The sequence below is a fragment of the Podarcis melisellensis genome, assembly GCF_964234715.1.
Source record: "Podarcis melisellensis genome assembly, chromosome: 6".
Lineage (NCBI taxonomy): Eukaryota > Metazoa > Chordata > Lepidosauria > Squamata > Lacertidae > Podarcis > Podarcis melisellensis.
Genome location: NC_138538.1, coordinates 56,677,560 through 56,699,470, shown reverse-complemented (window position 1 = coordinate 56,699,470; position 21,911 = coordinate 56,677,560). Strand labels below are relative to the sequence as shown.

Here is a 21,911-nt window from a genome sequence, read left to right as displayed (position 1 = left end):
CTTAATGCGCCCCCTTTCATTTTTAACAAGTTTACTGTTACAGGTCCCATCAGATATGAAGTGCTATTATTATGATCACCCCCATTTTACAGACGTACAGCTGTGGCATGATACAGCCGTGTGCCCAGCGTTGCACAAGGATTTGGCAGCTGAGGTACGAAACCGCATCCATATTGTGCAAGTACCCAGAAAGTTTGCTCAGTATTTTTCTACTCCTCTGGAAGAGGAGTAGGCCAGCATGGCATTAAGGGGATTTAAAATGGAACAAGGCATGGCAAGATCGGGTTTCAGATATGCTTGAAAAATGTCCATCATATTTAGCCACATTTAATTAAGAGAATCTGCAGAAAGCTGGGGTTAGGTCTGTAAATATCCCAGTCCCAAACATGCATTCCTATCATTCGGCAGTCGTCTTCCTCCTCTTTCCACTTTGGGAAGCTGTTTATGTTGAAAGGGAAGGTTGGCTCCTTCCCAGCCCATCATGTGTATCCACTTGGTTCTCCTTGCAGTGAGCTCACAAGGCTGAATTTGGCACATCTCTTTAATCCTTCTGGTGGAGGCTGATGTCACCAATAAGGGCTTCTTTTTCTGATTTCACTGCAGTACCCGACCATAAGGGACGCGGAGCACAGAGGAAGAGGAGGCCTCGTATTGCCAAATACCTGGATGGAAAGCAAACTACTAGCTAGCAAGAGAGATGCCTGGAACAGAGCTTCATAACACAAATCATAAGCGTTGCAAATGTTCCCCTTTATGCAGGTTTCCAAGGAAGAAAAACGACCCTCTTCAAGGATCACACTTCAGGATAAGAAGGCTGGAGTGAGCTTTGTTTTCCTTCTCTGAAACTGCTGCTCTTGTGTGCTGCTGTTGTTGTTTTTCTGCTTGCTCATGGTATCGATTGGCATTTCCAGGACAGGGAAGGAAACTGGTCAGTGCACGAAATGGTATCGGCTCAGGAAGGGGTCAAAGATCTGTTAGGAACAGACCCTCTTCAGTATTTCTGACTTGGAGAAAGCAGAAAGAGTACTTCCAAAAACCCCACTTTGACCCTGAGATGCTGCAAAGGGGCACATGGACAGTGGAATTCTGTGACTCCTGGGATCCACATCCTTCTGCAAGCATTTGCTCCTCTGCAAACAGACCCTGGAATCCACAGCTGACAATGATGTGGAAAAGAGGCTCCAGCAGCATAGATTTTGCAGGGTTCACTATATTTAGCTCTGCCTCCTGCAAAGTGCTGCCTGCACACTTTGGCCCCAAAAGCGATATCCCGTACAAACCCCTTGTGGTAAAAAGCAGCTCTTGCTTTTCAGACATTTTCACAGAGCACAGAACCCTGCTGGGAGCAAACCACAGCGGCCGATGCAGCTTAATGCAAGACACCCTTCTCACTCCCTCTGGTTTCACATGCAAAGTTGCTGTGATAAATGATTTTAAAACACCCACCCATCCAGGGAAACTGCAGAGTGCTTGTGCCTTTCCTATGGAGGAAGTTCTTCAACAAGGAGCACCGTCCCATAGCTGTCAACCTACAGATTTGAAAATAAGGGACCAGCAGCCAAAATAAGGGACCTGCAGCCTCACCTGTTCCAGGCACTCCAGTCTTCCTGTCCTCCTGCAGTCTGGTCAAACTCATGCTGGCAGCTTCGAGAACACTGTCCAACCAACTTTGTAACCAGAGGTTCAACTGAATAGAATCTGAATCACATGCACCACAAGGCCTATGCAGCCTCAACATAAGATGGATCCCTGGCCTGGCTTTGCACTGCAAAGTTTGCAGCAGCACGTGCAACAAAATGGCGTCCAGCATTCAAAAACCTCCTCAGCTTGCATTAACTAGCCATACACAAGGCATGCAAGCTCCACCCCCCAGTCGTTCTTAGACTTCTTATTGGATGAGCAACACAGCCAAGCAACACAGTTGGAGCCTCCGTCCTCCCTGGCCGGCAGGGAGGGAGGGAGAGGAGCTGCTTCCTTTGAAATTTAAGGGACATCATTTAAGTGACATCCATCAATAAGGGACAGCAGCGGGACATGGCACTGGAATAAGGGACTGTCCCTTCAAATAAGGGACACTTGACAGCTATGCACCGTCCTCCCCCACCCTCTGTGATTTCCAATACAGTGGACGCTTGGGTTGCAAACGTGACCTGTGCAGGATGCATGTTCACAACCTACAGCGGCACATCTGTGCATGCGTGGGTTGTGCTTCTGCGCATGCGCAAAGCGCGATTTAGCACTTCTGCTCATGCGCAACCGCCGTAACCCGTTCCGGTACTTCTGGGTTTCGGCAGTCCGTAACCCAAAAAAACGCAACCTGAAGGGTCTGTAACCTGAGGTATGACTGTAATTGTTAACACCCTCATTGATTTCTTAGGTTCAAAGTAGAATTCTAGAGTCACAGAATTAGATAGGACCTCAAAGATGGAGTGATCTTTTCTCAGCCAGGGGCCACATTTCCTTCTGCACAACCTTCCAAGGGCCAGGTGACAGTGGCAGGTGGAGCCAGAGGGCGGATGTATGGATTTTACCTCTGTAAAGCTAGCTACCTTCTATACCAGGCTTCCTCAACCTTCGCCCTCCAGAAGTTTTTGGCCTACAACTCCCATGATCCTTAGCTAGCAGGACCAGTGGTCAGGGATGATGGGAATTGTAGTCTCAAAGCATCTGGAGGGCCAAGTTTGAGGAAGCCTGTTCTACACAAACTCAAACGCCCACTCTGTCCTCCATCTAGACAAGGAAGAGGCATTGTCAGAATTCAAAGACACATTCCAGCGAAAGCCCCCAGGTTGTGAATCAGGACCAGTTAGTGGCCTGGGGAAAAGTGCTGAGGTTCCCTACCCCTGATGTGGCCCATCTCTGTGTTCACTCCTGAATAAGGCCAGTGGTCCAACTAGTCCAGCATCCCATGGCAAAAGGAAATCCTTCTTAACGCTTACTTGAAAACTCCTTTCTTGTAATTCTAACTTGATTGTTTGCAGCCTGGAGCAACAGGAAACAAATTTGCTCTGTCATCTATGTGTGAACCTTACAAATATTTGACTATGGTTATCATATTGCCTCTTCATCGTGTTTTCTCCAAGCTGTCAAACACATCCAACTCCTTTGACCTTTACTTGAGATCCTACAAGGAAAGTTACTTTAACAATGCAGGCACTGCTTTAAATCAGAGAAAATGAAACTCCTCCTCTGATTTCTGTTTGAATTTTGTCCATCTACATCATGCATCTAAAAGTTGATCACCTAACTACTCCCATGTGCTAATGATGATAAAAATAATAACATTGGAAATAAACACCAGGAAAGCAAAGGATTTATTTTGAGCAAGAAAACTGCTAGCCTTTATGGTTTTAAGGAATTTTGACCCCAACAACTGTACCAAACTAATTCAATTACTGATGGCTCACACAACTCCTAAATGTAATGTGTTTTATAACGCTTTTTTAAAAGGATCTGTGGCGGTGAGTATCTTTTTCCTTCTGTGAATTCCATGCCACCTACCGGGAAAAAAAAATCTTAAAACTTGCAAGTTTCCACCGCAGACAGAGTGCTCTGCAGCCTTTGAATGTTACCTTTCCCTGGAAGCCTCAGTAACCACGCATAGCACAGATTAAATCAAGGCGAGTACAAAGCTCCGGGCTGTATCGTTTCCTGGGGGCGGGGGGGGGGGGAAGAGAGAGAGGAGGAAGGAACATTACTCCGAAAACGCACATAAATTCGCTTTCTAAAGATCCATAATACAGATCACTCAGGGGCTCTGCTCACGTTAAGACGACTCTGCCCCCTTTTAAACAAATATACACCTTTGAACAATATCACCGAACTTTAATGGGCGTGTGCGCGCTTGTAGTTTATATTAACTCTGGGTTTGAGTTTTCCTTCTTCCACTGTTTTTTCCCCAGGACACTGACCTACCCTTTAATTGTTTGGTGATAGGCATGTAAGGGGGAGGGGCGTTACTTGTTTATTGGAACAGCACAGTTAAAAAAAAAAATCAACCCTGGCGAACAGTTTCTAGTCCCCCCTAAGGATGTATCCAAACAGGCAGCCAATCAGCGCTTACACAGCTTTTTCAGCTCGTCTTTTTTAAAGGGACAGTAGCAAACGGGTTATATCATATTTAAAGCGAAAGGCACCGACATTTGCGGGGTGGGGGGAAGCTGGAAAAAGCTCTCCCTCCCAGTTTCTCAGGAGGTTCTAACTTTAGGCTTCAGGAGAGAAGACCCAAGTGTGGGTCTTTAGCTGTTAACGGGGATTGGGGAGATGGTGGCGAGTTATTGTTTGAAGGATACAAGGCGCCTTTTCCTTGATCATACATAGCCCCCAGGCATCTCTGAGGTTTTTCTTCGGCGGTACGGGCATCATCTTAAAACCCGTGTTTTAAAGATCTCCTAAACGGTGCTCCCTCTCCAAAACTTCCTCAAACCTCCACCCAATTCTCTGTCTCTCCGCCCCCCCTAAAAAAATAAATCTGGGGAGGTCGCGCTTCCTCCGTTTTGAGGCATTTTGAATAGGTCCTTATGTTAGGGCCATCCTGGTGTAAGATAACATTTTTTTAAAAGCGGTTTTAGACCGGTTTCTGCAAAGGTGGGCAAGACACGACACCCCCTTCTCTGCAAGGAGAAACAAAAATAGCCTCGAGCGGACCAAAGGAGCTGGGCGGGAGGGTGGCTGGAAGAGATGGGGAACCGGAGGAGTATGCAAAGGTGGTCCAACCACGCCGCTCCTGTTCCTTTTTACTAGGACTGGGAGTTAAGTCCCGTTGAGCTCCGTACGACTTACTTGCTAATAAAGGTGTTTAGAAGCGGGGTACAAAAGGTGAATGAATGAATGGACCATGGCCATCAGGAGGCCCCGTTTTTAAGATTCCACTGGCGAAGCAGAGATCCCACTGCAAATCGCAGATTCGCGCTTCCTTGGGAGTAAGCCCCACTGAGCAAGGTGGGAGTTACTTCTGAGTAAGTAGCACGCCTTGAGATGGAGGGGGAGATGAGCCTCTCACTTTGCGCACTTCTGTGCTGCGATCCAGTCCCAACCGAGGAACACACACACACTAATGTACTCGGGAGCTGAAGGGGCTTGAGGATCGCAGCTTCAGCCTGGGCAGCTCTAGCGGCCGCAATATGAAAGGTAATGGAGGCGGGAGGTCGGGAGGCAGAGGAAGGCGGAGAAACTGGGGCGGCCGAGAGCAAAGAGGATGGAGGGAGAAGCAAAGGGCAGGAGGAGGGCTAGGATAGGGATCGAGCGAGGCAGGTGCAGCCACGGGCGCAAAATGGGGCGCAGAGGGGGCTGCTGGCTGGTGCGGCGCGGGATCGTGCTGTAGCGGGTGCAAACCGCACGCGGGGAGGCTGGGGCGAGGAGTGAGAGCAGGGCGGCGCATGTGGGAAAGGTGAATGGTGCGAGCGAGACAGCGGGAGGGCGTCTGGTGGGGAGGCTGGGATTAGGGGAGGGTACCTGGGTCGAGGAGGGAGCCGGGTAAGGAAGGCAGCTCAGCCCCTCGACAGCGGCAGGAGGAGGAGGAGGCGGAGCCGCGGAGGCCCTCCCCCCAACCAAGGGGACCCTTTAGGAAGCAGCCGGCGCGCGGTTCTCTCCGCCTCGTCCTGCCCGGCAGCATCTCCCCCGGTGCCACCTTAAACTCGCCGTTCGGGGGCGGAGCAACCCTTCCCCCCGCAGGCCGCCGATTGGCCGGGGAATGTATCCATTGTGGAACGTTGACGCCCGCCGCGTTCCATCCCTAGTGTAGCCACGTTCGGTTGAGCCGGGGGCAGCCGCGGTGGCGGCAGCAGCAACAGCAACAGCAGCAGGAGCAGCTGAGGAAGGAGCCGGAGCCGCGGAGAGGGGCAGGGCGATGGGGTCGAGGCCGGGGCTGGGGCTTTGACAGCTGAAACCGGGGCGATCGGCGCGGCGCCAGCTGCAGAGCCTGGGCGAGCCACAGCTGAGGGAAAGCGCGAGGCTTGGGAGACCGAACGGCAGCGGAGAGATCCAGGCGGCGGCGGCGGCTTCGGTTTCGCCTCTTTCTTGCTGCGGACCATGTTCGCCAAAGGCAAAGGCTCGGCGGTGCCCTCGGATGGGCAGGCTCGGGAAAAGTAAGCGCCCAGGCAGCAGAGGGGACTCCCGGGAGCAGCCGCGCATGGTTTCCTCCGACAGGCGTTCTCGCCGTCCCTTCATTGTCTTCGGGGAGCTCGGGCATCTGGAGGGGACGGGCATGGAGGCTGCGATCCAGGGGTGGAAGCGGGGTGGTCGTGGCGGGGAACGGATCTCTCCCTACCGCGGTCCCGCCGCTTCGTGGTGGAAGGGAGAGCGGAGGGTGGCGGATCGGAAAGCACGATGGAGGAACGCATGCACCGCGTCCTTTTGTCTGAAGTGTCTGTCCGTCTGTGCAAGTGGAAGGGGTGAAGGGCTTTGTCCAGGCGATGAGCGATGGGTAGGCTTCCCCTTGGCCCTCCCCGCCTCCCACTTCGCTTCTAGAGTTTGCAAGTTTGGGCAAATCGGGGGGTTGGGTAGAAGAGGATTTTGGGGTGGGGGACCCCGGCTGGCCTTCCCCCAAATCTGTCCAGGCACTAGTGTAGAAAGACCTCAAACTCCCCCCCCCTCGCTTTAGATTCCTGGAAGCTTTAATGAATGGCTGGGGGATGCTGCTGGCTGCCTTGCAAATGGGGCATGTGCCTGCAGAAGTTGCATTTTGTTTCCTGCCCTGAGCTACTATCAACTTATCTCTGAGGTGGGATGGGGGCTGCGCGGGGCGGGAAGGAGAGCGCTCCTTGCTCTCTGCACTGGAGGCAGGAAGGAAGTGATATTTCTTCACTGCCCTGCTTTAAACCTGGGTTCATCCCCACTGAAGTGAGAGGAAGCTCAGCCTGGAAGTGGGACAATCCTATAAAGTCTTGTTCGGCAGAGTGGCCGCTTGCTCCTTCTCTACCACTTTTTCTTTTCTTCCGTCCTTTTACAGGTTAGCTTTGTATGTGTATGAATACTTGCTGCATGTAGGAGCACAGAAATCAGCACAGACCTTTTTATCAGAGGTGAGTGGCTCTGTTTACTTTTGACCCTCTTCCCTCACCCCTTGTTTTAGATGGCCTTTGTTTTCAGAAGCAGGCACTGTAGCCTCCATTTTGAATTTTTTATCACCTTTTGCCATTTATTGCTAGTTGGGCCTCAGAGGCTGCTTGGGGAAAGGGGAGGTGAAGTGGGGGCTGGGGGCAGAGGAAGCATCTTTTTCTCCCAGTACCTAACCTTTTTGTACCCTTTGCTGTTTACAGATCCGATGGGAAAAAAACATCACACTAGGAGAACCTCCTGGGTTTTTACATTCATGGTGGTGGTAAGTGGGCTGCTGCTTTCTCTTCCCCAAAATAGAAACCCCTATGCTTAACTGACTGTAAGTGGGAAAGAATGTCCCAGGCAAAAGTTTTGGAGTGTGTTCCTGCGTTGAGAAATAGACATAGTTGAACTGTGAGCTCCTCTCTTCATCCTAGTTGGGATTTAGTTCAGCAAGTGTTGGAGAAAAAGGTACTGAAGAAAGTCTTGATCAGTTGTTGTAACTGTTTCCAAGTCATACAAAATAGATGTTGCTTGAGCTTTCCTTTATCATTAAGCAAGGCATAAGGGGGTCTAGCTGTAGCTTTTACTTCCTTATGTATGGTGATTCAGAGTGCAGTCATAGTCCAGTTATGTGTTGCTGTTTGTAAGAAAATATGTGGAGAACTTCTACAAGTTACACCTATTGCTCTGTTTCTTCCCCCACCCTTGTTATGATGCTGAGGTATAAATGTGTGACAGGATAGATCAGGCGCTGATATTTTTTATAAATGTATTTGCCTTCTCCTGAAATGTTTCCTTGGGAAGAGCTTTATTAGTCTTGCAGATAGATTTCTAGTTTTATTTTAAAAGTTTCAAAGAAACATTGGCACTTTCCCCTAGCTTCTGCACAGAGTTGCTGATCAATTCTGCTTGCTATGAGGTTGTCTCTTCCTTGTGAATTTATCTCAGAGACGCAGATAGTCCAGTGGGCAGCTTCAACTTGACTGGAGCAGTTGTGCAATTGGTAGTGTGATGCAGGGTGATAGAAACATTTCATACAACCCGGTTCCGAAGGATTGATACCATTTGCATGTGATGAAGATACTATGCGTCTGGGCAGTTTGCTAGTAACGCAGAACAGGACGCTTTCAACATGACCATATGTAAGACAGGCTTGACACCCAAAGATGGAGAGCTGAGGGACACATGTTGCTTAGGTAAGCGGTGCAGTTTTTGGATTAGGCTTGTGGGTTGGTTTGTAGTTTATCTGAGTAGAAGAGGTTGAGGTAGCGCATGGAGTTGAAGGCAGCTTGCTTCTGAACTTGTAGAGCAGGAGAGCTAAAAGGTTTTTTATTTCTCTTTCTAGTGTGTAGTTAGCAGCAGCATTTTTTTTTGTCAGAACATTCTCCGTCAGCTGGCCCAGGTTAATGCTGTTTGGATTGTTTCCCAGTCTGTTACAGTGCTTGGGGTTTGTGCATAGTGTCAGGCTATGCAGTCAGTACTGGTCAGAAAAAGTTGAGAAGAAAAATATGTTAGCACCTGGAGTCTTTGATACTTGAAAAACAACCACCGTGCAGGAGCTCTTTGGATATTTTCTGACACCCCACATTATTGACCTGAATGCCTGGGGAGACTGAAATTGTTCATTTTTCAAAAGGTTTTTATTAAAATATTTTTATGGACAACAACATGACATCTGTTTTCAGTTCATAGAGTCCTTTCTACATGTTAGTTACATTCGATGTGAGACATTGCTGTCAATATGCATTGTGAGGTTATGGGGGAGAGGGAAGAGAAAGAAAAGGGGGTGTTTTTTAAAAATTATATTTCACTCTTCCTCTAAAGAGCTCAAGGTAGTGTATGTGGTTGTCCCATTTCGCCCAGGTGTTTCTCACAACGACCCAGTGAGGTAGGTTAGGCTGAGAGCCAGTGAGTGGCCCAAGGTCACCCAGTGAGCTTTATGATGGTAGTGGAGATTTTAAACCTGGGTCTCCTCATGACACTCTGCCCACTACACAACACTAGATTAGTCAGCAATTGTATAAGTGACTGCAGCTAACATGGGGAGGACAGTGAGTTTTATTATCTAAGGGGCTTCCATTATGGCGGTGCTTATATATGTGCAACATCCAAGACAGAAGATGAAATCAATGTTGTATTGACAGTATGGCATTTAATGTCAAACTGAAACAGCTCTAATGGATTGCACTCTGGTTTGGAAGATGGCTTCATATGTAGAGAGAGATGTGTTCGGGTTTAATGGACCAGCACAACAGCTGGAATTGGACACATTCGGTTCTAGCGAGAGGGCGATTAAAAGTGCTGTTGAATGTGCAGTAAGTGTGTAAGAGGTCCAAAAGTAAAAGTTCAGCCTGAGCATAGAGGGGAAACAGCAGGATGGGCTAGCCCCGGCAAGATGAGCAAAAGCGAATGGTTGCAGAAAGAGATCTCTTTAAACGAAAGAGCTAGTCTAAATATAGGGAGCTTGAATGCCCCAAAGTTAGGAACATGGGTAGTTGTCTTATAGTGAGTCGGACCATTGGCCCATCTCTTCCAGTGTTCCAGAGTCACTAACTGTGACTCTCCAAGTTTTTGGAGGGGGGCATTCCCAGTCCTAATTAGAGGTGGCAGGAATTGAACCCAGAACATTCCTCAAGCAAAGCAGATGCTCTGCCGATGAGCCACGGTCCTTCCCCAAGTTCAGCTTGTCTTTGGACACTTTCGCGGGAATCTACACATTAATAACATTTGCATCCACAAATGCACATCTTGCCTGTCTCTAGTTGGATGTTGTTGGAGGTGGAAGTCTCAAGTGGAACAAAGGTGATAAACTGAATGCTTCTCGGCTAAAGAGAGAGGCTCCTCGCTGCTGAACTGTTGGCATGGCCAGACTTCCTACCAAACACTGTATGGGGTGTTGTATATTGTGCAGGTTCATAGTCATTGTCTCTTCTCTTTCTCTCTCTCTCTCTTTCCTTTGCCCTACAGTGTATTTTGGGACCTTTACTGTGCAGCTCCGGAAAGGCGAGATACTTGCGAACACTCGAGTGAAGCAAAAGCCTTTCATGATTATGTGAGTAACTTAATTTTTAATCCTTTTGACTAGAAACTCATGGGAATACGGCACACCGGAGCAAATGGGGAGAAAAGGGTGTTGCCACTGCTGCCATTCTGACTTGGTTGAATAATATTTTATAAAGTCGCAGCTATGTGAATCTAGTTCAGATACTTATCTTGAGTACTTTAAGGTGGTGCATATTGATCTAGTTACATCGCCATGCATCTTCCTAGTGGCACGCAGGATAAGCAGGGTGAAGGAGAGATGCAGTGGCAATATTTATCATGTTGAAATCTCATTTGCAAACTTTCTGACATAAGTGAGTGGTTGTATTTGAATGTGGAATGCTCTTTCTCCAGGAGAAGAATGTCTCTGAAAGCTCATCGGGGCCTGTTTGTATTTATGAATCTGTCGTAAGGTTGCTGTGCAGGGCAGTCCTGTGCGTGTTTACCTGGAAGTAAGCCCCACTTACTCCCAGGTAAGTGGGCCTAGAACTGTAGCCTATGAGAGCCAATGGACTCTGTTCAAAATATCAATGCAAAGGTTTCCCCCTTAAGACTGCAATGCAGACTTCATTATTTCTTTAATTTTGAATTTTTGTATGGGCTGCGGATACAAAATTGACTGTAAGAGGAAGGGTGAGGTATTGTACGCAGGGTTTGAATCGAGGTGGAGAATCTTGCATTTTTGTTTTCCGATGTGATATTGATTACCCCCAAATAAATAGCAGGTGTCTGCGATACGAGCATCTGGAGTTTGCTTTGTTACGGTGGAAGGGGGGGTGGGAAATGTTGTGAGAGTAACTATAGAGCTACAAGCCCCACGGAGGATAACGTTAGAAGCTGTTTCTAGTGACCCTATCCTGTTAGAGGGGACATTGCCCCAAGCTAACTGTTCTGGATAAACTTTGACTTGTCAGCTTCTACCTGTGATGGCAGAGCATGGATTCCCAGGAGGATGTAGATTTTGATAGTTCATAAAAGGAAAGGCATCTTGTCCTTTTTCTTTTGCAACACACAGACTGAAGGATTTGTAAGGAGATGAGTTTCAATGGGGAAAAAGCAAGCTGCCGAATGTTGTCCACGTTTTCATTGAGCTGAGCCTCAAAATAATATGCAGGGTGAGAAGCTGTGGTCTGTGGGGAAAGTGAGTCGGAAGTGAGCAGTCTGGTTAAAAAGTATTTACTTGGAAAGAGACCCCATTGGTTTTAATCAATTTCTCACATGATTCGTAAGTTAAGATCATTAGGGGAGCTGCTCCCTCCATAGCCTTCTGCCTGTCAGTTAATAGCTACAGCGTTGCCTGAATTATATGGTTCCTTCTCAGACCAGCTCCCTGGGAAAAAGGGTTCACTAAGAGGGGGATAATTCGTCCATTGCTTATCTCTCTCGATGTTGCTGGAGCAGGGTGAGACATGACTAAATATGGTTTCAGAGTTGTTGTTCTGGTAACATATGAACTGGGTCCCTGGTTTCTGTACTGAGGATCACAAACTCCAGGACAATAGCTCTTCTTGATGATATCTAAAGCAGCTTTTAGTAAAAGGTTTGAGAGCTTACTTGTAGGCAGATTTCCTAGTCTAGAAGAAAACTTCGAAAATGTGCATTGCTCTGTGTTTATCATGGACATTCTTCTTCTGCAGAATCAACTTTTGAAAGGAGAGTTTCCTATTAAATCCACAACCTACATTTTTAATTTTATTTCCTCCTGATGCAGCCATACCAGGAATATAGAACTATGTTTCCCAGAAAATTGGCAGATGGCCGGGCATTGATCTGGTTTTGTGTATTCGATTTGACCAAGTCCCCAAAGAGATCCTTTTGCCTAATGATGAACAATCTTTAGAAGATGTTTTTCTGACTTGTTGATGGAAAGCACTTGCTTTTGCGTGAAGAAGAGTAGGCTGTGTCAGCATGAATTAGCAGGAAACTGTCTGTCTTGAAAGAAAAAAGCAAGGGAGAGGGCCACAAAAAACTTTAGCCCTAGTCTCTGTGGCTGCTTTCATTGCAACTCTGTGCCCTGATTTGTAGCCTTCCCAGTTGTACTTAAAGGGGAATAAAATAATCTGGCATTTTTATTTATTTATTGGCCTGGTTTGTTTTCGACAAATGTTCTCTCCCCAAACAGTTTGCACCAATAAAAATAAAAAATAATGAGGAACAGGCTTTTACAGACTAAAAAGACAGGACACATAAGGGAAGGAGAGTGGAGAAGAAAAAAGATAGATGAGGAAGCTCAGCTGGACCATGCCAGAGGATAGTTGTGAGCAGGTGGATGCATCTACCTAGTTGTGGCCAGGCTGATCTTCCCTTGATGCTCTCGCTCTTAGCCCTCTGGCTGGTAGCAGAAGCCAGATGGTTTCTCCCCAAATACTCTGGGATAGCTCAGTTGGTAGAGCATGAGACTCTTAATCTCAGGGTTGTGGGTTCAAGCCAAAGACTCCTGGCAAAAGACTCCTGCACTGCAGGGGTTGGACTGAATGACCCTCATGGTCCCTTCCAAGTCTATGATTCTATGAACAGTCCTAGGCAGCAGAGCATTTCTGGCAGAAGAGGGCTGGGAAGCAAACTCCCTGCGCCTGCTTCTTCTCAGACCAATGGTTGGAGCCTGGCCCGGGTGTTCTTCTGGGGAGGGCGGAAGAGGGTGCAAACTCTCTGCTTTCTTGTACAATCCGTGGGCAACTAGACTGCAATTTAGGGGCATAGTAGAAACTCAGCCCCAGCAACTCAGATCCCAGTTGAAGTAGATTTCCTCCTCCTTCAATCAAAGTTAAGCCCTCTTAAGAGTAGTGAGAAATAAATGCCATTCACCTGAGTGGAAAGAAGTACTCTTCTGCCATAAGGAATATGGCTCAGTTGGGGGCAAAAACCCGACTTTGCCCCTAAACCTGGTTCTGTTTTGCTTCCATCGTAACAGTGTGCCCAGAAGCAGAAGTTTAATTTGCTTTTGTGGCAGAAACGTAAGAGGCCACGTTGTGCTATGGGGAGGAGCCCCATATCCCTGCAGTTTGGTGGATGGGAAAGGAGTTTGCCCCTACTTGCTCCTCATTGGTAGTTCTCAAATAGGACTGTCACCGTGAAAACTGAGGCAGAGCACACAGCATCCCAGTTAGAGGTGGCCTCGCCATATTGCTTAGTGTGTGGCAACTTCGCCACAAGACACTGTTTAGATTTAGGACTGCAAGTGTCAAGCCTGTTTCTGATTATTCTTGAAGTGTGTCTGTATTGTTTTGAGCCTCACTTCTAAAGGAATAGAACTTCCACTGACACCAATGGGGACTTAAGCATGCGGGTGGATACATTCAGAATTAGGATCTTCGTCGCGACACGTAGTGACAAATCCGTTGCTGGATTTGCCATTTTGGATTGCTGGCTCTTTCTTTACTTCTTCTCATGTCTCTTTTTTGGTTGGGAAGTTGCTTCTGAGTTAAGGTTGTCCCCGATGAAATGTGGCTTAACATAGTTTTCTAATGATGTTGGAATGCCCTCTGTAGGTCTTGGATGCAAAGCATAAGGTGTGGAGGGATACTGCTTGCATCAAAGATACAGTACTGCTACATTAGCAGCAGCCTTATAATAGTGTCTGAGGATTTACGGTATTTAGAGAAATTAATCTTTTTTAGCTGGGTAATAATTCTAATAATAGGCATGAGTGCATTAGATGATTCGCATAAACTTCTTTAATACATGTTGCTTTAAGCTTACAGCAAATAGACGCAATCCTGATTGTTTTGTTTTGTTTTGAAAAATCTTAGTGTAATACAGTTTCGTAACACTCCTGAGTAGTACTTTACCTTTTTAGTTTTATGTATTATGAAGACCAAAAAGATGTTCTGTTCCTCCCCCCCCCCAGCTCCCCCCTTCTTTTCATTATACTCATTGTTTGTAAAGGGCTGTTGGTTTTAAAGTAGTTGACTAATCTGTATTGTCATGACCATGTTGCTTTTAATCATAGATATATCAAGCTTATAAACGTGGTCATTCTCCCCCCCCCCCCAAAAAAATCTGTAGCTCACTTCCTATAATGAACTTAGCAAGCCATCATGGATGAGATATTGGAGCGTGTTGTGGAGACGAAAAGGACAATTTCTCATGTATGGGAGGGGTTTGAAGAGGATTCATTGGACTGAGTCTATTAAAGAACATTGAACTAGTTTCTCCCTTTTCCTAATCTTCTAAATTACTGCCCCTGCGCAGAACATCTGGCGCTGAAGTTGGACCGAGTATCAAACATGGAAGGGTCTTGCCTGAGAAATCTTGCTGATCACTTTGCTTGTTGGCCTTGTTATATGTAGCCAGGATGTGTTCCCACCTTCTTCTAAGCCTCTTCCTCCATGTAACATAGTTTAAACGACAAGCCTTCTTAACAGCTAATGAATGAATGGTGACTCATTCAGAAAGGCTCCCAACCAGACTACAGGATAGTTGGCTGCATGATTTGGATTGACACAGTATGGAGGTTTTAATGGAGACTCCAGGAAGAACATGCAGGATTGCGAGAACATGTTAATAGCTACTGCTGTTTACGTTCTAAAAAAGATTTTCACTCAGGGGGCCTGTGCAAATCATGATCAGAATGGACAGATGACTAATGTGGTAGATGGAGTAAAAATAAACTGCTATTCTAGGTTGTCGGTATGATTGGTAAAAATTCTCTTACGCTCTTGATGGCTTTTTTATATATATAGATGTGCATGACTTGGGTGCACGTATTTTGTGGATTCCTTTATTCTCTGCACCAGTAGAGACTCTGTACTGAGGTTGATCTTTCATCTTGTGTCACAGGCCTGAAAGCAAAAATATTACCTTAAAATTCGGGAGAGTGCCTAACCTATTGTGTATAAAAGACAGTATTCTGTGCTTGGAGAAATGCATTTAAAAGCCTGGCATCATTTCCTTTGCATGCTTCTTTCCCATTGTTTATGGTTGAGGTGTGGCTACTTGGACGTATGAGAAGCAAATCTCTCCAGATCAGTAGGCTTGGCGAATACATGCTTCAGAGAATGGGAGACCATGCTTCATTAGCAGCCTGTATAACAGCACTTCCATGCTGTGTAACTTCCATTTCATTTCCCAATATAACTATATGATAATAGAAGCAGCAGGAGCAACAAGCAATTTCCCCAAAGAACATTTTTAATATTAAAAACAGCAAAAAGTGTTCGTTCTTCTTGGTTTTTCTGTGTCTTAATCGATTCATAAGAGTTCTGAGACGGTTGACCTGTACTGACTTCGAAAGGAATTCTTGAGATTGGGACGCTGTGTGCTGAATTCTTGCTAGCAGCAATGTAGAATGGTACTATGTAGACCCCGTACCAAGGGGATGGGTGAATAATCCTTACGCTTTGGAGACTGCACAAATGCTCCTCTTCCACATTTCCCTGTGAGCTGAACACCAAGTTATTTCTTTTTCCTGCAAATCACAAAATTTGCTCACCACAGGGGAACCTGGGACCAATTTTGGGGCAGAAAGCAATTAATGCTGTGAAGATAGGACAATGGCAAGATAGGTACCTTTTTGTGAGATGAGGAAAAGGGGCTATATCTTGTTCGCTTTGTGCCATTGTTCCACTTCTGGAAGAGAAAGTCCCAGGAAAACTTGTATTTCTCGACTGACTTTGCAGAATTAGGCTAATTTATGTTTTTGGTTGCAACATATTTTTGCAGAAGCACGCGTTAAAGTCACTCGTTAAAACTTGAGCTAATTTGAAGCTGTGTAAACTGGTACAAAGTTGACTTTAAAACAGAAAACAGCTTATTAATTTTATACACTTGGTTACATTTCTCCCCAAGTCTTGGGGTAGAGTAGAAATTTGATAAAACTGTGGTGCTTTTAATGTGGTGGTTCAGTGGTTTGAAATTTGAAAAAAAAGAAAAAAGAAATGTCTAGGGGGAAGGAGGGAAGAGAAATCCAAAATGTGCTTCCAATTTCAGTGTTTCTGTGCGTTTCCAAACGAAAATGTTATACTCTCTCTAGAGGTTTACTGCTGTTGGCACGCTTGCCTTTATCTTGCTTCTAGGCAAAGCCCCTCCGTAGGCGCACTCATATTACATTGTGGCGGTGTTGCCAGACACTCTTGTTGCAGGTTTTATTGTGCATCTTCTGAGCTGGTGAGCTACAAAGGGATTGTACAGCATGACAGGGAATTTCAACCACCGCGTTATCTTGGAATTGGCCGATTGATGATTGCAGTTCAGCGTTTCAACACTGTGAAAGCCAATACAATTTGAGTTAGCTGTGATGACTGCCAGTTTAAATACCGCAGTGAATTTCTGTCAAATAGCTAATACACAGAATGGGGAATTGCAGAAAACTTGATCACTAGAACCAATTTAGTCGATTTTGGCCTCCAGCTACAGAAAATGAACTTAAATCTAGTTGACTGTCGCTACATACTTTTTGTGGCATTATTCTGTTTGCACATGCTCCTCTGAGTGTAACTTCAAGGGAGAGTGCAAAAATTCAGAAACTGTTTTCAACACAACCCCCCCCCCCCGTTTTTAAAGTTGTAAACCAGCTGCTCCCTAACTCCCTAAAAACTTTAACATAATATTTTCAAAATTAAATATTTTAAGAATTACATTTTTAAAAGTTTTATACAGGGCATATTTTGGTCCAGCAGCATATGCTGTCTATCTGTTTGCTCTAGCAGAAACAACTCCTCTCTAGACTTCTTTTCTCTCTCTTCTTTAAATACCTGCTAACTGTGTGTTGTGTCAAACAGTTAATTATAATCTAAATAATTCTTTGCTTCATTTATGCAAAAGCAGTAGGTGTAACATAAATATTTTTTTCTACATGACTTAACCTTAATTGCTGGGAGAATGTGACAAGAATCCATTTCTTCAAAGAGGTCCTTCTCCCTCGTGACGTGAAGCCCATGTTCATTTTCAGATTCTCACAGCGGCCACAACTGTGGAGATCTGTTCCATTAGAAAGTGGCTTGGCAATCCTGACAACTAACAGGTATTCATTTCTTTTACCAAGAGCAGAAGGGTTTCTACATACAGCATATTCTGCTTTGCTGGAGCATAATCTTACTTGAACATACCTGTATTATTTCTCATCGTTGTCAGTCTCCTCATGGTCCACTAAATAGCTCTTACATTACTTTTTAAACTGAGATTTGCACCCTTTTCCATGGCTTGACGCATGAGCTAGTTTTTTGAAAGATAAAACATTTGGTGCATAACTGAGGATATTGGCTTGGGACTCCAAAGCCAAAGAAGTGCCTGTGTCTTAAGCTCTTTTCTCCACCCGCCTCTGTCTTGTGATGTTGGTTACATGTTCACAACAGAGAGAGCCTTCTTGGTGGTGGCTCCTGCTTTTTGATTGCCTTCACAACAGGACCATGACAGATGCTACTATAATCAATCTGGCGAAATGTCTGAACTTCTATGTTTGCGTTACATTAGTCTACATTACATTAGTCTACTCTGGTTAATCTGGTTGCCTTTACTTGTTTCATGATGACGGTTGATTGTTTTATTTATTTTACTGTGTTTTATGACATGTTTGATTTTATTCATGCCTATTGTATACAGTAAGTCTGCAGATTATGTGGGGGTTACATTCCAGCAATCGTTCCTAAAGCCAAAGTCACACATACTGAAAACACATTGGGTTCAATGGGAGCTGGGATTGCCAAAATCTTTTTTCCCAGGCACCCGCCTCCTTTCTGCCTCTCTCTCTTTTTTTTTTTGTCAAGTGCATAAAGCTGTATGCACAAATTAAGTGTGTGTAAGTTTCAGGCCTACTGTAAGTTTCAGGCTTACCGGAGGTCCGTACTTAACCTGAAACTGTTCTTAACCTGAAGCACCACGTTAGCTAATGGGGCCTCCTGCTGCTGCCGCGCCGCCGGAGCCCGATTTCTGTTCTCATCCTGAAGCAAAGTGCTTAACCTGAAGCACTATTTCTGGGTTAGTGGAGTCTGTATCCTGAAGTGTATGTAACCTGAAGCGTATGTAACCTGAGGTACCACTGTACTGCCTTTGTATCTGCAAGGATGAAGCGCAATCTAGAAAAGCTTTACATTAAATCTAGACTCTCTTGACATATGATTCTAAGTGCTGGTACATATGATGGTGTCTGGAACTAGTAGATGCTCCAGTTGTTCTTTCTAAGCAATCCAGAAGTCTTCACCCAAGGTAGCATTTTTGTCTGGAAAAACACGATTCTCTCTCCAGATAGTGATGCCCTTGCTAGCTGTTTGCAGCGTATTGAGGCTGTGTTAATGTTTATGTACTTGGATAAAGCCTGTGGCATTGATAAACTCTCACTTATCCTTCCTTAATTTTTTAAAAACATGGTAGCTGAACATGGGAGTGCCTTCCTTTGACATGTGTCTTAATAAAAACCAACCTAGCAACAGCTCCTGCATCAAACCTCCTTGCACTGCTATGCACAACGTCTTACGTTTTATTTTTTGTGCAATATGAAAGGCTACTGTCAAATTATGCTCTTGCATTTTCCTTTAAGTTAAACAAAAGGGTTAAGGCATATGATGAGAAGACATTGTAACCTTCAGGTTTCTAGATCTTGTCAACCCTTTAGGTTTTGCAGTTGGTTGCTGTGAACGAGCTTTGTTGTGTACTATATTTTGGCTGGTGCTCGCTGTATTCACAATGGGTTCATCAAGGCAGCATAGGAAGGGAGGTTTTGAAGAATGGTGCTTGAACATATCACTAAGGAAACTTTAACAATGGAATTTTGGAAGATGAGTTTTTGAATGTAGAGCTCACCACTTCTTGGGGGACATTTCCCCTTAAAACCCACTACTGCAAGTGCAGGGCATCTTTTTGGCTCCATGGGTCAGATCTTTATTTGGATCAGCTTCACAGGCCAGATTTGACAGGTGTGGGGAGTCACCCATGTGTCATTCAACTGACATCACAACAAGATCAGGTGCAAGGTGCTTTGAAATCTCCAAGTCAGGACTTCAAAGCACCTTGCATGCTGCTGCTGAAACAAAGGTAGTTCTCCCTTCATATTAGCAGGTGATTTCATGCAAACCCTTTCTGAGTCAGGAAGGTATCTTCATGGAACCCCCTGCTAAAAGTATTGGCACTCTTTTGGAAGTGGGCTCTTCCTCGAAGCCTTCGGAAGGCCACTCCCCATATTGTTCTTCTCCAGGGAGAATAATTTCTACATCAGAAAAAGTAACCCGTGAGGCGACTCTTGAAATTACTGACAAATAATTCTGAAAAGAAAACTGAACAGTGAGCGTGAAATAAATAAGTAAATGAATACGGAGCTGCTGTTTATTATTCATAACGGAAGCCATTTGGTTAAATTAACAGGTCACAGGTTTATAACAAGCCAAAATAAGTACTTGGAGAGCTTTATTATGGATGCCTTTGATCTTATGTTGGCATCTTTGGAATTTAAGTAAGGGCTGGGCAAATTCAAAGAGGAATAGATTGTGTAACGTGTTCCTTCACATGGCTGGAAGAGGTGGGTTGCATCCAAAACTATCAATACGTTAGTGAAATAAACATCTGTTTGCATGGTGGGACTTCACCTTTGTCTCCTTTGTCTCCTCTTCACACTGTACAACTTTCAAAATCTCCAACAAGTTGGGAGGACCCTCTGGAGCAGATTTTGGGGTCATATGAGTGACTGCTGATGTGAGGGAGGTGGAGCCCTGTTGCAGGAGCTGAAACTGGGTCCATCAGTCTAGTTTTCCACCATATGTGCAGAATATCTTCAAGGCACTGATTACTGGGAGCTCAGAGAAAACAGGTAGGAAAGAGCCCGCTTAACCTGAAAACAGTCCTGTGAATTCTTAGAAGCTTTGGAAGCATCTGGGTTTGTCTACTAAGAATACAGGGATCTATTTGCAATACAGGGATCTATTTGCAATGTTTAGGTTACCCTCATCCTGTTCAGATGTTTTTTTCCTCACTTGATATTGGGAGTAGGCTCCAGTTTTGCATTCTGCCTCTTCCTTATGCTTCCTCTGTTCACCGGATCACAGGGAGAAGCAATTTATTAGAACCAAAAAGGTATTATGTCAGCAAAGACTGAACACACAATCCTGTGCATGTTTTTCTCAGAGATTACCCTTCATTTCAATGGAACATACTTACACTATTAAGCCTTTTAAGGGACTGGGAACTGGTGGCTCACCAGGCGTTGTTGAACTCCAGTTCCCATCAGCCCCAGCTGGCATGGCTAGTGGTCAGGGATGATGGGAGGTGGAGTCTAAGAACATCTGGAGGGCTACAGCTTCCCTGTCACTACCGGAGTATACGTGGAGATATTTTTCAAGAGAGGATTGTTTTTCAGCTTAAGGTGCCTAAGGCTGCATATACAACATACATTTTAAGCACATTACTTTCCCAAAGAATCCTAGGATAAGCCATCGTTCCCAGGATTCTTTAGGGCAAGCCTTGTGGTTTTAAATGTATGCTGTGTGCACAGACTTAAGTTCTCATTGTGTTTATTTTTTTTCAGAAATACGTCCTAAACTTAAAAGCAACTGCGTAGTAAGACATACTACCAAAGAATGGAGCTATATACACACTGGCAGTTATTATTGTTATGTCAGAAGTCTCTTCCAGGGGTAATATAGGTTGTCAACCCCACAGTAGCACTGGGTGTTGGATCTTATTAGTTAGAATACCAGCCTTTCCCCCCCTTCTAGCATATTAGGTTCCTGAATTATTGGCTTTTCCACTTCATTCTTATACAAATAGCGTGGGAGGTATTCATGCTCTCCTTCATCCTCAGTATCCATTTGAAGCCCTACTCCTATGACAAGTTCAAGGGGTTCATCCTGATGTACAAAGCCTTATGCAACTTGCATTCAGGGCCCAAGAAGCTGCTTTTACTGAGTCAGACCGTTGGTCCATCCACCTCAGTATTGTCTACACTGACTGGCAGGGGCTCTCCATGGTTTCAGACATTTTATCAGGAGGTCCATTCCTCACAGTGTAGGAATTGGGCCTTCAAGTGTGACAGTGTCTCCCCTGGGGAATTCCATCCCACGTCCCCATGGGGTGTCTTCTTCTCAATAATCTTTATGCATATTGAAGACCTTCCTTTTTCCAACAAGTTTTTTAAGTGAAGATTTTCATCCCAGTCCTTTTTGGTGCCACACCTGAAATTGTTTTTGTGCATGGTTGTTGTTGTTTTAATTGTTGATGAGTTTATTGTGAAATTGCTTTGGGATCTTTAATGGGAAGCCATTCATAAATGAAGTAAACAGGAAAACATCAGGGAAAGTATTGAGTGTTTGTGTTGGCTGTTCTTACTGGTGGAATGCCGGAGGTACAACTTGACCTGAAAGGGTAGATAGATCCTTCTGCTGTAGAAGCTCCCTTGGGCTGCTTCAAACACTTCTTTTGGCAGGGGTAATTCTTGTGTAATAGAAAGCTATTTGGTATTTCAGTGGATTCCTCAATAGGCCCGTGAAATCTAAATGGCGTGATAGGCTTTTCCTAATCTAGAGTCATGGGAGCAGCTGCATTTGCAAATATATCTGAACTGGCTCATAGTCAGAGGCGGAATTCCCATCTTACCCCTGAGTGGGTCTATTCCACTCAAGGGATTATGGGGGTTGGACCTCCTTCCTGCTACAGTTCTTCTTGCTGTGTCCCTGAAGTAAATGTATTTGAAAACAGAGGCAATGGAAGGAGGGTAGTTGAGTGACCATAGATCAATGTTAAAGCTGAAGGGGAGGAGCTGTAGCTTAGCAGCGTTGAGCACTTGGTTTGCCAGCATCAAGTCTTTGGCATCTCAAGTTAGAAGGAACTCTGCTGGCATGCTTGGAGAGCCCAAGGCCTTGAAACACTGCTGCCAATCAAAGTAGGCCAGCTTTCCTCAACCTGGC

At 45.2% G+C, this 21,911-nt stretch overlaps 1 protein-coding gene across 5 annotated transcripts in view; it reads left to right on the top strand.

Annotated features, from left to right (window-relative positions):
- The first annotated feature begins 5,881 nt into the window (after window positions 1-5,881).
- SSBP3 (single stranded DNA binding protein 3) overlaps window positions 5,882-21,911 on the top strand; it is a 171,775-nt gene continuing 155,745 nt past the window's right edge. For 2 of the 5 annotated variants that reach the window (XM_081915866.1, XM_081915864.1), the window contains exons 1-4: window positions 5,893-6,086; window positions 6,950-7,022; window positions 7,260-7,321; window positions 10,009-10,093. In XM_081915866.1, coding sequence (XP_081771992.1) covers window positions 6,031-6,086; window positions 6,950-7,022; window positions 7,260-7,321; window positions 10,009-10,093 — 276 coding nt within the window. In that variant the 5' untranslated portion in view covers window positions 5,893-6,030. Of the gene's footprint in view, window positions 6,087-6,949; window positions 7,023-7,259; window positions 7,322-10,008; window positions 10,094-21,911 lie in introns of all 5 variants that reach the window. The other 3 variants (XM_081915863.1, XM_081915865.1, XM_081915862.1) reach the window with 3 other exon arrangements.